At 43.7% G+C, this 15,355-nt stretch overlaps 1 protein-coding gene across 1 annotated transcript in view; it reads right to left on the bottom strand.

Annotated features, from left to right (window-relative positions):
* The window catches only part of ADAM12 (ADAM metallopeptidase domain 12), a 636,998-nt gene that overhangs the window by 40,493 nt on the left and 581,150 nt on the right, over positions 1-15,355 (bottom strand). Inside the window, exons 18-19 of the mRNA XM_069753950.1 lie at positions 14,044-14,152; positions 6,606-6,741 (exon numbers count right to left, since the gene is read on the bottom strand). Coding sequence (XP_069610051.1) covers positions 6,606-6,741; positions 14,044-14,152 — 245 coding nt within the window. The remainder of the gene's footprint in view (positions 1-6,605; positions 6,742-14,043; positions 14,153-15,355) is intronic.

The following is a 15,355-nucleotide window of genomic DNA, read 5'->3' as shown; positions in this document are numbered from 1 at the left end:
GACTACTTCCCCCATTATTTTGGAAAATACTCTTGGAGCAGAGGAGATTCCAAACGGAAGGACGTTGAACTGATAGAGCACTATCAGACGCCCCTTCTGTACTGCAAATTTGAGATACTGGCGATGTCTCTGGTGAATGGGGATGTGAAAGTATGCATCTTTCAGATCGATAGTGGCCATGAAGGAGTGCGGACTTATCAAGGGAATGGCATTTTTCACTGATTCCATCTTGAATCTTCGGTACTTGACATGCCGGTTGAGGCCCTTTAGATTTATAATAATACGGGACTCGCCCGATGGTTTGGGAACCAGAAACAGATGAGAGTAGTGCCCCCGATCCCTCTCTGATTCCGGAACCTGAGATGTCACATTTGACATTTTTAGGGCCCTGAGACCCGACTCTAGAATGGATCAAGGAGGGAAGGGAGGTAATCTTTAGACCCCGTGGGGGGGGGAGGAAATGAATTCTATTAGAAGACCCTCTTTGATGACGTTGAGGACCCAGGGGCAATTGGTGATGTTTTGCCACTGGAGTACAAAATTTGAGAGTCTACCCCCCACCGGGTCGAAGTCACCGCTTCTCCTGTTGAGACTGCTGCTGCTGTTGCTGAGGGATAAGGATGTTTCTCCCCCCTCCCTTCGGGTAAGTCCACCTCCCGGACTTGCCTTTCCCTCTCTGAGAGGTTTGGGCCAGAAATTGACTAAAAAACTTCTTTTTGGGAGTTTTTTGTTCTGGGAGGGCTTTCTTTTTATCGGTTGCCTTTTCCAAGATGTCATCCAGGGAAGGCCCGAAGACATAGTTACCTTTAAACGGTATGGTGCACAATTTGGCCTTGGAGGTGATATCACCAGACCACATTTTTAACCAAAGCGCCCTTCTAGCCGAATTAGTCTGTACTAATGACCTAGCAGCAATTCTGATAGTTTCCATAGAAGAATCCGCTAGGAAACCCGTGGCTCTAAGGAGACTGGGTAGAGAGTCCAACAATTCAGCTCTAGACGTGCCCTGGGATATGTGGGATTCCAGTTCACCTATCCAGCGGAAAAGTGCTCTAGCCACACATGTTGATGCAATATTGGCTTTGAGGGCTACCGTGGCGGTCTCCCACGATTTTTTCAACAGACTTTCTATTTTCCTGTCCATTGGATCTTTTAATTGTGACGAGTCTTTGAACGGAAGAGCCGTTCTCTTAGCCACTCTTGCCACCTGCGAATCAACCTTAGGGACATCCCATTTGGCCAAATCCCCTTCTAAGGGGAATCTATGCTTCATCTCGGATGGGGTACTGAGACGTTTTTCAGGTAATTCCCACTCTTGATCAATCATATCAGATATATTCGAGTGGATTGGGAACCCCATCCGTTTACCCTTGGTTATACCACCAAACATCTGGTCCTGTATGGACTGTGGTTCTGGCTCTTCCTCCAGCCCATAGTACTGCATACGGCAGCCACTAAATCCTCAACCCATTCTGAAGAGAAAAGATACTTCCTAGCTTCAGAGGTTATAGGGGACGTAGGTTCCTCCCCTCGACCCGAGGATGAGGCATAGGAGAGGTCTGATTCAGATTCAGAATCCTCCTCCTGGATTTTCCTTTTCTTAGCTGGAGAAAGTGGCGGAGGGGGTGGGGAGGGGGGGTAAAAGCCGCCAGGGAAGATTGCACCTCTTGCTTGACCAACGAGCGGATTTCTTCTAGTAAAGAATGTTGCTCTGCCCTGACAATCTTGTCAGTACAGGTCCTGCAGAGTTTTTTCTCCCATAATGGTGGCAGCTTAAAGGGAACCTGTCACCCCGTTTTTTGAGATTGAGCTATAAATACTGTTAAATAGGGCCTGCGCTGTGCGTTACTATAGTGTATGTAGTGTACCCTGATTCCCCATGTATGCTGAGAAATACATTACCAAAGTCGCCGTTTTCGCCTGTCAATCAGGCTGGTCTGGTCAGGTGGGCGTGTTCACAGCGCTCTTTTCTTCCCCAGCTTTCCGTTGGTGGCGTAGTGGTGTGCGCATGTCCAGAGTTCCGACTTCCCTGCGCCCACGTGAAGACACAGCGCGCGATCTGCGCTGTAATCCCTTGCATCGGTGGGGGCGGCCATCTTCCTGGGGCCGCGCGTGCGCAGATGGAGTGCTCTGCTGCACGGGGCTTCAGGAAAATGGCCGCGGGATGCCGCGCGTGCGCATTAGAGATCGCGGCGGCCATTTTCCCAAAGCCGAGTTTGCATCTCGGCTTTGGGAAAATGGCCGCCGCGATCTCTAATGCGCACGCGCGGCATCCCGCGGCCATTTTCCTGAAGCCCCGTGCAGCAGAGCACTCCATCTGCGCACGCGCGGCCCCAGGAAGATGGCCGCCCCCACCGATGCAAGGGATTACAGCGCAGATCGCGCGCTGTGTCTTCACGTGGGCGCAGGGAAGTCGGAACTCTGGACATGCGCACACCACTACGCCACCAACGGAAAGCTGGGGAAGAAAAGAGCGCTGTGAACACGCCCACCTGACCAGACCAGCCTGATTGACAGGCGAAAACGGCGACTTTGGTAATGTATTTCTCAGCATACATGGGGAATCAGGGTACACTACATACACTATAGTAACGCACAGCGCAGGCCCTATTTAACAGTATTTATAGCTCAATCTCAAAAAACGGGGTGACAGGTTCCCTTTAATGTTACAGATGGCACACTTCTTTTTAGTAGTAGTTTTGGGGGCAGACTTTTCTTCCTGCAATGAGAGGGGAGAGAGAGTCATGACTAATAATACCCCCAAGTCACTAGCTAAGGACCCCTGTCCCTGCAGCACTTACTGTGGCAGGGGCAGCGCTGGGCTCTGCAGGCGCAGGGCAGGTACTGCTCTCCATGACAGGACAGTCTTACCTGCGACGTTTTTTGGCAGGTTTTATGCTCTGCGGCATGTTCCTGCCCCCAGCGATTGCGAAAATCCTCTTCCCCTCCATGGTCCAGGGTGGAGGACGCCGTCCTGCACGAGACACCGCTGGCGGAAGTGCCTCCAGAGAGCGCAGAAAAGACCGGAAGTGACGCGCGCGATCACTTCCGGGTCGCCAGCGGCATGTGGAGGAGAGGAGACCGGAGAGCTCCAGGAGGACTCCGGTCAGGAACGCTAGCCTGCTTTGCCCTCACGGGGGCACCGGAAGGCTAGGAACAGGTCCCGAGGACACCGCAGCGCGGCACGACGGGAGCAGCATAAGAGGGGAGGTAAGATACGACCCCATGCTGCCCGGTTTCATATAGGCCAGAGCCTAGTGGATGCAGTAGTTACCGGCCACCACTGCAAACGAAGTAAACCTCTCTTGTCCCATGGGGAACAGGAAAGACACTGGTGAGAGGGAGGTGGGAGGGCCTTTTTAACCTCTCCATTTCCTGTTCCCCATTAGGGCAAAGAGGCAACCTCCGTATGCCGTCGTGGAAGGTGACTAGAGAAAACAAAAATATCCCATACCTTTCCGGCGTTACAGTCAAGTCCCATGATGTAAATCCATCAGAAGGGGTTAAATAATTTTACAAGCAGAAGCCTGCTAATGCAGCTGTGCTCCTGCCTGTAACAAGTGGGGAATTTATGGAAGCAGGGGAACGTAGCATCGTAGACTTGCGGTGCTGCGCCCCCTGCTGGCATAAACTCATATGAACTCGAGCGTGGGAATTTTTCAGAATATTTTCTCACGCTCGAGTTCATATGAGGTTATGCCAGCAGGGGGCGCAGCACCGCAAGTCTAGGTAGCTACGTTCCCCTGCTTATCCTGTCGGGTTGGATAATGAGATAGCAGAAGCCGGCAATTGAATTACCAGTTTCTCTGCTATCTAGCGCTGTATTAAATATAAATATACAGGATGTATATATATGTGTCTCACTGACATATATATATATATGCTGTATATATGTTTTTACGAATATTTGAGGCCATGGATCCATTCTATGTTTATTTTGCAAACCGGCGAGAAAATCTCGCCGTACGGATGCCATATGTTGTGTGTGACTCCGGCCTTAGAGTCTGGCTCTGTCGTTGAGAAATTTCTACCCAAAGAATTCAGCAAAAGGTGGAACGTGGGAGAGCAGGCGGTGGACACGATGCAGAGCAGCAGTCACACCCAAGCTCTGATGCCCGAGTGTGGCCCAAATCCTAATTTGCTACATAAGAAGACACCAGTATTATGAATGGCCCTTGGTAGGTGGGGCACTCCTGCAGATGGAGTATCACCTCTTACAAAACAACCTGTTATAACATATGTTGCTTCTCGCTGCATAAAATGTGCCTAGAAGTTTGTCTTCTGTGCCGTCTCTCTGAAATCCTGTTGAAATGTAATTATTGTCTTTAATTACTATTTACTCTACAATTGCTCCTACTTTTTTTTCAAATTTAGTATTAAAGTGGTCTTATTAATTGCCATAAATATACACACTGCTCAAAACAATAAACGGAACACTAAAATCCCACATCCTAGATATCATCTAATTAAGTATTCAAGTTGCAAATCTTTATTCATTACATAGTGGAATGTGTTGAGAGCTATAAAACATTAAAATGATCAATGTAAATCAAAATTAATATCCCATGGAGGTCTGGAGGTGGAACGATGCTCAAAATCCAAGTGGAAAATCAAATTACAGGCTGATCCAACTTCAGTGGAAATGCCTCAAGACAAGGAAATGATGCTCAGTATTGTGTGTGTGGCCTCAACGTGTATGAAAGCCCTACAACGCCTGGGCATGCTCCTGAGGAGGTGTCGGATAGTCTCCTGAGGGATCTCCTCCCAGACCTGCATTAAAGCATTAGTCTACTCCTGGACAGTCTCAGATTTGATGACATTTCAGATGTGCTCCATTGGATTAAGGTCTGCGGGATGGGCGGGCCAGTCCACAGCATCAATGCCTTCATCATGTAAGAACCACTGACACACTTCTGCCACATGAGGCCTAGCATTGTAAAGCATCAGAAGGAACCCAGGGCCTACTGCACCTCCATATGGTCTCCCAATGGGTCCAAGGATCTCATATCATTACCTCTGGCTAGCACAAGGAGGGCTGTACGACCCTACAAAGAAATGCGTCACCACACCATTACTGACCCACTGCCAAACTGGTCATACTGGAGGATGTTGCAGGCAGAACGTTCTCAGTGGCATCTCCAGACTCTGTAACCTCTGTCACATGTGCTCAGTGTGAACCTACCCTCATTCGTGAAGAGCACAAGGCGCTAATGTCGACTCTACCAATCATGTTCTCTGGCAAATGCCAATCGCCCTGCACGGTGTTGGACTGTAAGCACAACACCCACTTATGGAAATCGGGCCCTCATACCACCCTCATGGAGTCTGTTTCTGACAATTAGAGCAAACACATGGATGTTAGTGGCCTACTTGAAGTCATTTTACAGGGCTCTGCTCCACCTTTTCCTACTTGCACAAAGGAGGAGGTAGTGGTCCTGATGCTGGGTTGTTGCCCTCCAATGGTCCCTTCCACGTCTGCTGGTGTACTGGCCTGTCTCCTGGTATCTGCTTCATGCTCTGGACACTGTGCTGAGAGACACAGCTACCCTTCTTGCCACAGCTTGCATTGATGTGCCAACCTGGATGAGCTGCACTACCTGAGAAACTTCTGTGGGTTGTAGACACCAACTCATGCTACTGTACAGTATTCCTAGAGGTGAGAGCAATGACAAACTGCAAAAGTGACCAAAACAACTGCCAAAAAGGATGAGAACATAGAAATGGTCTGTTGTCACCCCCTCCAGAATCACTCTTTTGCTAATTGCCGATCATTTCTACCTGTCGTCTGTTTCATTTGCACAACAGCAGGAGAAATGGATTCACAATCGGTGTTACTTCATAACTGGACAGGTTGATTTCACAGAAGTGTGATTGACTTGGACTTACATTGTGTTGTTAAAGTGTTCCCTTTATTTTTTGACAAGTGTAAATTTCTACCTGGTGCAAATGTCCCTGTTCTGTTCTTTGTTTTTCTTTTGTTTCTGCTCCACTCCATTCTTGAGATATGGCCCTTTCATCCTTGTATCTAGCTCTATTCTTTTTAGCCAAGTGGGCATGGGTTCTGAATGCTTTTCTGTGTGTGTCGCCTTGAAGACCTCACCCAGTTGGCTAAAATAGGCTAAATCTGTATACAGGGAAAGGAAGGCCATATCTCAGGAACAGAAAGGCGCAAAAACAAAAGAAAACAATAGTCGGATTCAGGAGAAAAGCAGCATTTACATCAAGTAAAACATTATATGTATTTATGGTAAATATTTATGCGGGCCAGCCTGCCATAGATGTTATGTGGCTCCTCCGTACGATGCGGTATTTTTCACTAATGGCAATGCTCGGACATAGAGCCCAAATTGAAGCTTGCCACAATATTTTTTTGTGAATTATATATTCATTAATATAAAGACCTCCATGTGCTTCTGTATGAAACTGTAGCACATAAAGGCACAGTATAGGCCAGTATATTTCTATGGGTGCCATATTACAACACGGTCCCGAATATTATGTGCATGAGGCCTAATACTTCAGACCTAAAGCAGTTCAGTTATTACAATATTTTTTACAATGCAATAATTTTGGAAATAATTCACCCATCCATTGTGGTTACTTACCTTAATTTTTCAATAGTGGTCTTCTTATTTGCAAAAAGCCATCTAAATACAGTCCTTCTTTTGAGGTATATAATAAAGGTGATAGCGGTTATAAAGAAGATTGTCACCAACACACCAGTCACTAAACTTCTTTTATCTGTAAAACAGAGGGGACACATTTAGCGACATATAGCATCAACATCTCCCAACAGAGTATCACAAAATCATGTTTTGCTTTTTTTTTCGAAGCAGAGAATCTTGTGCCTGACTTACCTGAGGATAGTCGCATGAGGAAAGGTAAGGAGAACATATCTGTAAGTAGTGATTAAAGGGAACCTGTCATTAGATTCATACAGCCTGAAATATTGTCAGCATGAATCTGAGCCTGACTGCGTTATTGCAGCTATTTTTGTTACTGAAATGTTTATGTAGAAGGGAAGTGCACCCAAATGTATATCTTTATGTTTTGGGTATATCCCTCACATGTATACCACATGGAGCAAATCCCCCCCTCCAGCCTGCTGTAAAACAAAGCTGCCATGAGCTGGTATATCAGGTTTCATTTAGGACTTAGGCAAGTGGACAATAGATTTGTGACCTCATCCCCACACACCTGAGGCTGGACACACCTCTTCTAGCTGGACATAACAGGCACGAGACACATGTGCTCTGTCTCTTTTGAGGTGCCTGCATTGCCTGGAATGATGATGGACCCACATGGCTTAAGTATACTCTGTATCCCCTTTTCCCCTTTTCTTAATAGGCCCAGTACTATTTATTAGGGTTAGCTAGCCATAGGTGGGAAGGCTGATATTGTATCTGTGATTTGGGTAATCGTGCAGTTAATTGTGTTTTTTTATATTGTGTGATATTGTTGTGATATTACTGGTTATTGTGGGTTATTACTGTGTGATACTGTTGGGATATCACTGTATACTGTAGTGATATTACTATATCAGAGTTGTGATATCCGTATATTTGTATATAAATATATTTATTGTCACCAGCTTGGGTATAAATATATATGTATGTTATAGACTGTAGACTTGTGTGTGTGTCTAATAAATACCCTTTATTATTACACTGTTTTGTCTCAGTTAGTATATAGTATAAGGAAAAGATAACATTGAGGTATTAAGTGGATATTAATTATTAGTAGTCAATTTTGGTGTTAATAGTTGATATCGGACCTCAATTGAGGTGTAAGGAGAGTTCCCCTCTTTGATAACCATAAGGTTTAATATTTTACAATGGCGAGCCAGGTAGGAGACGAACCTACAATCTTTTGATTTTTAACGTTTTTTCTTTTTCCTTTGCTTGGTAATCTTTGAGAGTTTGGGGTGATTTTTACCATCCAATCTTCCAAAGAGCCATAGTCGTTCTCAAGGTAAAGTCCATCTGGTCAGGAAGAGGTGTTCCAGAGGTAAAAGGACCTTTTTCAAGCAGCAGAGAAGGGACAAGGAGGACGACCAAGATGGCTTCAGGAAGAGTGAGTATGGACTTATCAACCCTTAAAAGATTAGCAAAGCACAGTAAATTTCACCCAGTAACCCCCACTGTACCTAAATCTGCAGAAATGCTGTGGTCTGCCCTATTGGAACAAGCATGTGGGCATTATAGCATGAGCATAGAGAGACTGTCGGTCTTGAATAAATCAAGTAAACGACTACAAATGTTAGCTAAACTGATCTGTGTGTATGAGGAATCCCTGAGTAATGCAGATTCCCCAAATTTCCACTGCCAGTGTTGTGTGACTAATGTGCAGAGAGTGTGTGCCTTAGGCCGGCTTCACACTCAGCGTATGAAAATACGGTCCGTATATTACGGCCGTAATACGCTGAAATGTCCCGAAAATAGTGGTCCGTAGCTCCTCCGTAGGCAGGGTGTGTCAGCGTTTTTTGCGCATGGCATCCTCCGTATGTAATCCGTATGGCATCCGTACTGCGTGGTTTTCTCGCAGGCTTGCAAAACCAACATACCGCTATAGAAATGATCCATGTGTCCCAAAAAGAAAAAAAAAAAAAAATATATATATATATATATATATGTATATATATATATATATATGTCATTAGACACATATATGTATATATATTAATATTTTTTCCAGCGCTATACAGCTTGAAAGCCGGTAATTCAATTACCGGCTTTTTCTTTCTCCTTCCTAAAACCCGACATGATTTGAGACATGGTTTACATACAGTAAACCATGTCTTCTCTCCATTTTTTTTGCAGATTCCACACTACTAATGTCAGTAGTGTGTATCTGCAAAATTTGGCCGTTCTAGCTCTTAAAATAAAGGGTTAAATGGCGGAAAAAATTGGCGTGGGCTCCCGCGCAATTTTCTCCGCCAGAGTAGTAAAGCCAGTGACTGAGGGCAGATATTAATAGCCTGGAGAGGGTCCAGAGGTTTGGAGGCAATTAGTAGGAAGCTGCAAAATACTCAATATTCTGAGGATACCAGAACATTCATTTTACAATTGCTTGAGTTGATATTGACCAAAAATTATTTTCTGTTTGGAGACGTTTATTATTTTCAATTGCGAGGAGTTGCCATGGGCGCAAATATGGCGCCGGCTTATGCAAATATCGTCATGAGCACCCTCGAGGAGGATTTTGTCTATGTATCTCCCCACTTCAGCTATGTTGCTGCGTGGTGGAGATACATAGACGATATCTTTTTAATTTGGACTGGTCCAGAGGCTACACTGCTGGAATTCCATAATTACTTGAATGCAGTTGACGACACAATCAAATTCACTTTGGCATACTCAAACACTAATATTCAGTTCTTGGATGTGAGTGTAAAAATCGATAACAATAGATTGATGACTCAACTGTATTCTAAGACGACGGACAAAAATGACCTTCTTCTCTTTAAAAGCCAACATCCGAGAAAAATGAAAGAATCCATCCCCTTTAGCCAGCTAATCAGAGTCAAAAGAATTGAGAGTAGGGAAGACTCTTTAAAAGAATCCATGGAAAATACCCTAAAAAAATTTTCAGACAGAGGCTACCCTAAAAATCTTCTAAAAACACAAAAAAATAAGGTGGATTTATTAAAAAGAGATGATCTTCTTCAAAAAAAGCCTTATAAAAAAGAATTGAATCGTATACCTTTTGTGACATCTTTTTGTGAGGAGAGTAGCAAAATTTCAAAAATTGTCTGTAAACATTGGGGTATGTTGTCTAAATGTCTACCCCAAGTGACAGAATTCTCCAATCCTCCAATGTTTTCATACAAACGTAACCGTACTATTGGTTCCACTATAATTAAATCTGATATTGGACCCTTCAAAAGGTCCAGTCAAACAACTATGTCTGGTCAAAACAGAAAGGGATGTTTCCCCTGTTTATCATGCGTAAATTGTCCCATGATGCTTAGAGGTCCTAGTTTTTCTCACCCTACTACTCAAGAAAAATTTAAGATACAACATTTTTTGACTCCCAGGCTTTCTAGGCAAGTTCCCACGATCTATAAACAGCCAGCAGAGGGCGCCTCACCGCAAATGAAGCTAAATATAGCTCATTGATCTATATTTAGACTCATTCCCAGGGGTTTTGCAGCGAGGAGTAGCATTGCATTAGCAAAGCTCCTTGCTGCAAAATGTTTTAACCCCTTCAGAAGGATTTACATCGTTGGACGTTACAGATCTGCGGAGGGTAAGTATATTGTTGGTTTATTATGTTTTTTCTTTCACAGAACGAGGGTCTTCAGTGACTGGATTGGGCGTAGAATAAAATACTCCAACAACCATTGTCTTTATTTCATTAAAATAATTTTAAATAATGTGTTTGTGTTTTATTTAACCCTTTCATTCAATTGGATTAATAATGGATAGGTGTCATAATTGACGCCTCTCCATTATTAATTAGGCTTAATGTCACCTTACAATAGCAAGGTGGCATTAACCCTTCATTACCCCATATCCCACCGCTACACGGGAATGGGAAGAGAGTGGCCAAGTGCCAGAATAGGCGCATCTTCCAGATGTGCCTGTTCTGGGGTGGCTGGGGGCAGATATTTTTAGCCAGGGGGGGGCCAATAACCATGGACCCTCTCCAGGCTATTAATATCTGCCCTCAGTCACTGGCTTTACTACTCTGGCGGAGAAAATTGCGCGGGAGCCCACGCCAATTTTTTCCGCCATTTAACCCTTTATTTTAAGAGCTAGAACGGCCAAATTTTGCAGATACACACTACTGACATTAGTAGTGTGAAATCTGCAAAAAAAATGGAGAGAAGACATGGTTTACTGTATGTAAACCATGTCTCAAATCATGTCGGGTTTTAGGAAGGAGAAAGAAAAAGCCGGTAATTGAATTACCGGCTTTCAAGCTGTATAGCGCTGGAATAAATATTAATATATATACATATATGTGTCTCACTGACATATATATATATATATACAGTGGGGCAAAAAAGTATTTAGTCAGTCAGCAATAGTGCAAGTTCCACCACTTAAAAAGATGAGAGGCGTCTGTAATTTACATCATAGGTAGACCTCAACTATGGGAGACAAACTGAGAAAAAAAAATCCTGAAAATCACATTGTCTGTTTTTTTATCAATTTATTTGCATATTATGGTGGAAAATAAGTATTTGGTCAGAAACAAACAATCAAGATCTCTGGCTCTCACAGACCTGTAACTTCTTCTTTAAGAGTCTCCTCTTTCCTCCACTCATTACCTGTAGTAATGGCACCTGTTTAAACTTGTTATCAGTATAAAAAGACACCTGTGCACACCCTCAAACAGTCTGACTCCAAACTCCACTATGGTGAAGACCAAAGAGCTGTCAAAGGACACCAGAAACAAAATTGTAGCCCTGCACCAGGCTGGGAAGACTGAATCTGCAATAGCCAACCAGCTTGGAGTGAAGAAATCAACAGTGGGAGCAATAATTAGAAAATGGAAGACATACAAGACCACTGATAATTTCCCTCGATCTGGGGCTCCACGCAAAAGCCCACCCCGTGGGGTCAGAATGATCACAAGAACGGTGAGCAAAAATCCCAGAACCACGCGGGGGGACCTAGTGAATGAACTGCAGAGATCTGGGACCAATGTAACAAGGCCTACCATAAGTAACACACTACGCCACCATGGACTCAGATCCTGCAGTGCCAGACGTGTCCCACTGCTTAAGCCAGTACATGTCCGGGCCCGTCTGAAGTTTGCTAGAGAGCATTTGGATGATCCAGAGGAGTTTTGGGAGAATGTCCTATGGTCTGATGAAACCAAACTGGAACTGTTTGGTAGAAACACAACTTGTCGTGTTTGGAGGAAAAAGAATACTGAGTTGCATCCATCAAACACCATACCTACTGTAAAGCATGGTGGTGGAAACATCATGCTTTGGGGCTGTTTCTCTGCAAAGGGGCCAGGACGACTGATCCGGGTACATGAAAGAATGAATGGGGCCATGTATCGTGAGATTTTGAGTGCAAACCTCCTTCCATCAGCAAGGGCATTGAAGATGAAACGTGGCTGGGTCTTTCAACATGACAATGATCCAAAGCACACTGCCAGGGCAACGAAGGAGTGGCTTCGTAAGAAGCATTTCAAGGTCCTGGAGTGGCCTAGCCAGTCTCCAGATCTCAACCCTATAGAAAACCTTTGGAGGGAGTTGAAAGTCCGTGTTGCCAAGCGAAAAGCCAAAAACATCACTGCTCTAGAGGAGATCTGCATGGAGGAATGGGCCAACATACCAACAACAGTGTGTGGCAACCTTGTGAAGACTTACAGAAAACGTTTGACCTCTGTCATTGCCAATAAAGGATATATTACAAAGTATTGAGATGAAATTTTGTTTCTGACCAAATACTTATTTTCCACCATAATATGCAAATACATTGTTAAAAAAACAGACAATGTGATTTTCTGGATTTTTTTTTCTCAGTTTGTCTCCCATAGTTGAGGTCTACCTATGATGTAAATTACAGACGCCTCTCATCTTTTTAAGTGGTGGAACTTGCACTATTGCTGACTGACTAAATACTTTTTTGCCCCACTGTATATACCTATTCTATGTGTACACATTTATTCTACCTATTCTACTGTAAGCTGTCAGTGTGATTTTACTGTACACCGCACTGAATTACCGGCTTTTCTCTCTAACAGCGCTGCGTATTTCTCGCAAGTCACACTGCTTGTCCGTGTGAAATCCGTATTTTTCACGCTTCCATAGACTTTCATTGGCGTATTTCTTGCGCAGTACGGTGACAAACGCAGCATGCTGCGATTTTGTACGGCCGTAGAAAGCCGTATAATACTGATCAGTAAAATACGGCAGATAGGAGCAGGTGCATAGAGAATAATTGTGCCGTATTTTTTGCGAGTTTTACGGACGTAGTTTCTGCGCTCTTACGTCCGTAAAACTCGCAAGTGTGAAGCCGGCCTTACAGACACAACTGGCAGAGAACGACCAGTATAATGTGGACAGAGAAAAGCAGATTGCTAGCCTTGAATCACAACTGCTGAAAATGAAAAATCATTGTGTTGATATGAAGTTGAGATCAAAGCTGTGAAGAAAACGGCAGCAGCTAGTGATGCCATTATTAATCAGTGCAGCTGGATTCTAGTTCCCAACTAATTAATAGTCTGAAAAATATCATCAATGATTTTTCACATGTGGTGCCGGCCTTCTCTTTGTCTCTGAACACAAGGTCAGATCCCCGACCAATTGTGCCTTGTGCAGGGCAAAAAGGGGGGAGTGATGGAACAGGTGAGGGATCAAATATTTTATCAAATTTTGATCCAATAACGAAAAGTAATGACAGATATGTGCTGTCTACATTACAAAGAAAGTTCAAACGTGACATTGTTAAAAGTGCATACTTAGTAATAGAAGAGTTTAAAAGTTCCAGAGAAAGAAGTATGTTCTGTCCGGGCCCCTAAATCAGACATGGCATGTGTTAGATGTTATGCTTGTGCTGGCTCCGGCCATATTGCCAGGTACTGCAAATGGCCGGGTACAATGAAGGAGAGGAAATATTATTCTGTGAAATGTTTTAAATGTGGTCACTTTGGACATATTGCAAGGAACTGTTACTGCACAAGTAATTGTGAGGGGCCTAGCAATATTGTCAGGGAGCACAGGCGTTTTCACAGACATAATGGCATTAGAGGTGTAAGGAGGGCCTCTTTGATAACCATAAGGTTCAATATTTTGTGGAGGAAAACCCTGTTCCTTTTACAGCTTAAAAAAAACAAACATAGTTTGAAGAGCTGGCCGGGAACCATTGGGAGAGACCTGACTAGTCCAGTGTGGACACCAGCCGGCTGCACCGCTCCAGTTCATTGACAGGTCTCTACTTATTTATGGGAAAGACCTATGTAGAGCGGGGTGGAGAGAAGGCAGCTAGGGACCCTTGCTATGGAACCTACTAATTCCGCTTGGGTCCATCCACCAAAATCTACTGTCCATGTACAAATGATAGCACAAAAGTCACAAACCTGAAGCTCTCATGGGTCCGCTATCCACACTACCACCATAGCCTGGCATGTCACAGTACGGAGGCGCCCATTCAGCTTCACAGTGACAATTCTTCTTATTATTGCAAACCTTGAAAATGCAAAAAATATATATTAATATTAATTTATGTGAGTGTCGAATATGCTGATGTCGTATTAGAGTCCCAAACCTTTGCAGATTGCCTTCTCCTTCTGTAGACAGACGGTCAGAGATTGAGGAGGCCTCTCGTAGCTCTGTCTCTCAAACTCCACCAAATTTTGGTGTAGATTTTCTTTTAGCTTCTTCACTATGGACTGCTTAAAATAAACCTCCCCCATGATACGCACCAGCACCCACGGTCTAATAACACTACCCTGATACCCCGGCCGGTCTCTGTATCACCGTCCTGCAGTGATAAAGTGCTGTCACTGGTCACAAGCTTCAGCCGTCACATGTAACAGCGCACCGTCCTGCGAGGGCCAAGACCAGCAGAAGATCAGGCTAGCATCACTACAGAAGTGTCAGGGGATTTATGTATATAATATATATTTTAATTTAAGGGGTTGGCAACAAAAAAATGCAATAAAATTTGCCTAAAATCCTCAGTATTTCTTGCAGATGTGCCACTTTGGATTCATCTGTGACATCCTTTGGATTTGGGTTGAAAATTTTTGCAGCAAATCGGGAACCTACTGTAATCATGTTGAAGAACAGTCTCACTAAGGCATTATTCAGACATCTGTGCTTAATATACATATTCCCCATGTTTTTACTCATTGAAAATTTACATTTGTGGCTCAAACTTGCCCATTAAAGTGAATGGGTCCATGGTAAAAAATGGATAACACCCAGAAACCATCTATGTGCCACCTGAGTGCTGTCCGTTTTTTTAGTGATCAAGGCCTCATTCTTATGCTAGTTTTTCACACTCGAGTGTTATCTGTGCTTTTCACAGATAGAACTCGTACTTATTATAGTCTATGGAGCTGTTCACATGTTTGTGTATTTTTAAGGAACAAATGGTTTGCACAAAATCACAGAGACATGTCCGATTTTGATAAAAGTCATGGATCAATCTCACAAATAAAAGTCTATGGATCCCAGGAAAAAATTGGACAGATGGCATTCTTGTGTTGCGTTTTTCACAGAATGTTTAATAGGAAAAGCCAGAGAAATCGCTATTATTTATTTATTTTTTTTACACATGAGAAAAACTGATGAAACTCTAAGGTCACGTTCACATGTTCAGTATTTGGTCAGTATTTTACATCAGTAATTGTAAGCCAAAACCAGAAGTGGGTGATAAATACAGAA

Source organism: Ranitomeya imitator, chromosome 2 (genome assembly GCF_032444005.1).
Source record: "Ranitomeya imitator isolate aRanImi1 chromosome 2, aRanImi1.pri, whole genome shotgun sequence".
Taxonomy (NCBI): domain Eukaryota; kingdom Metazoa; phylum Chordata; class Amphibia; order Anura; family Dendrobatidae; genus Ranitomeya; species Ranitomeya imitator.
This window is presented reverse-complemented; position numbering and strand designations above follow the sequence as displayed.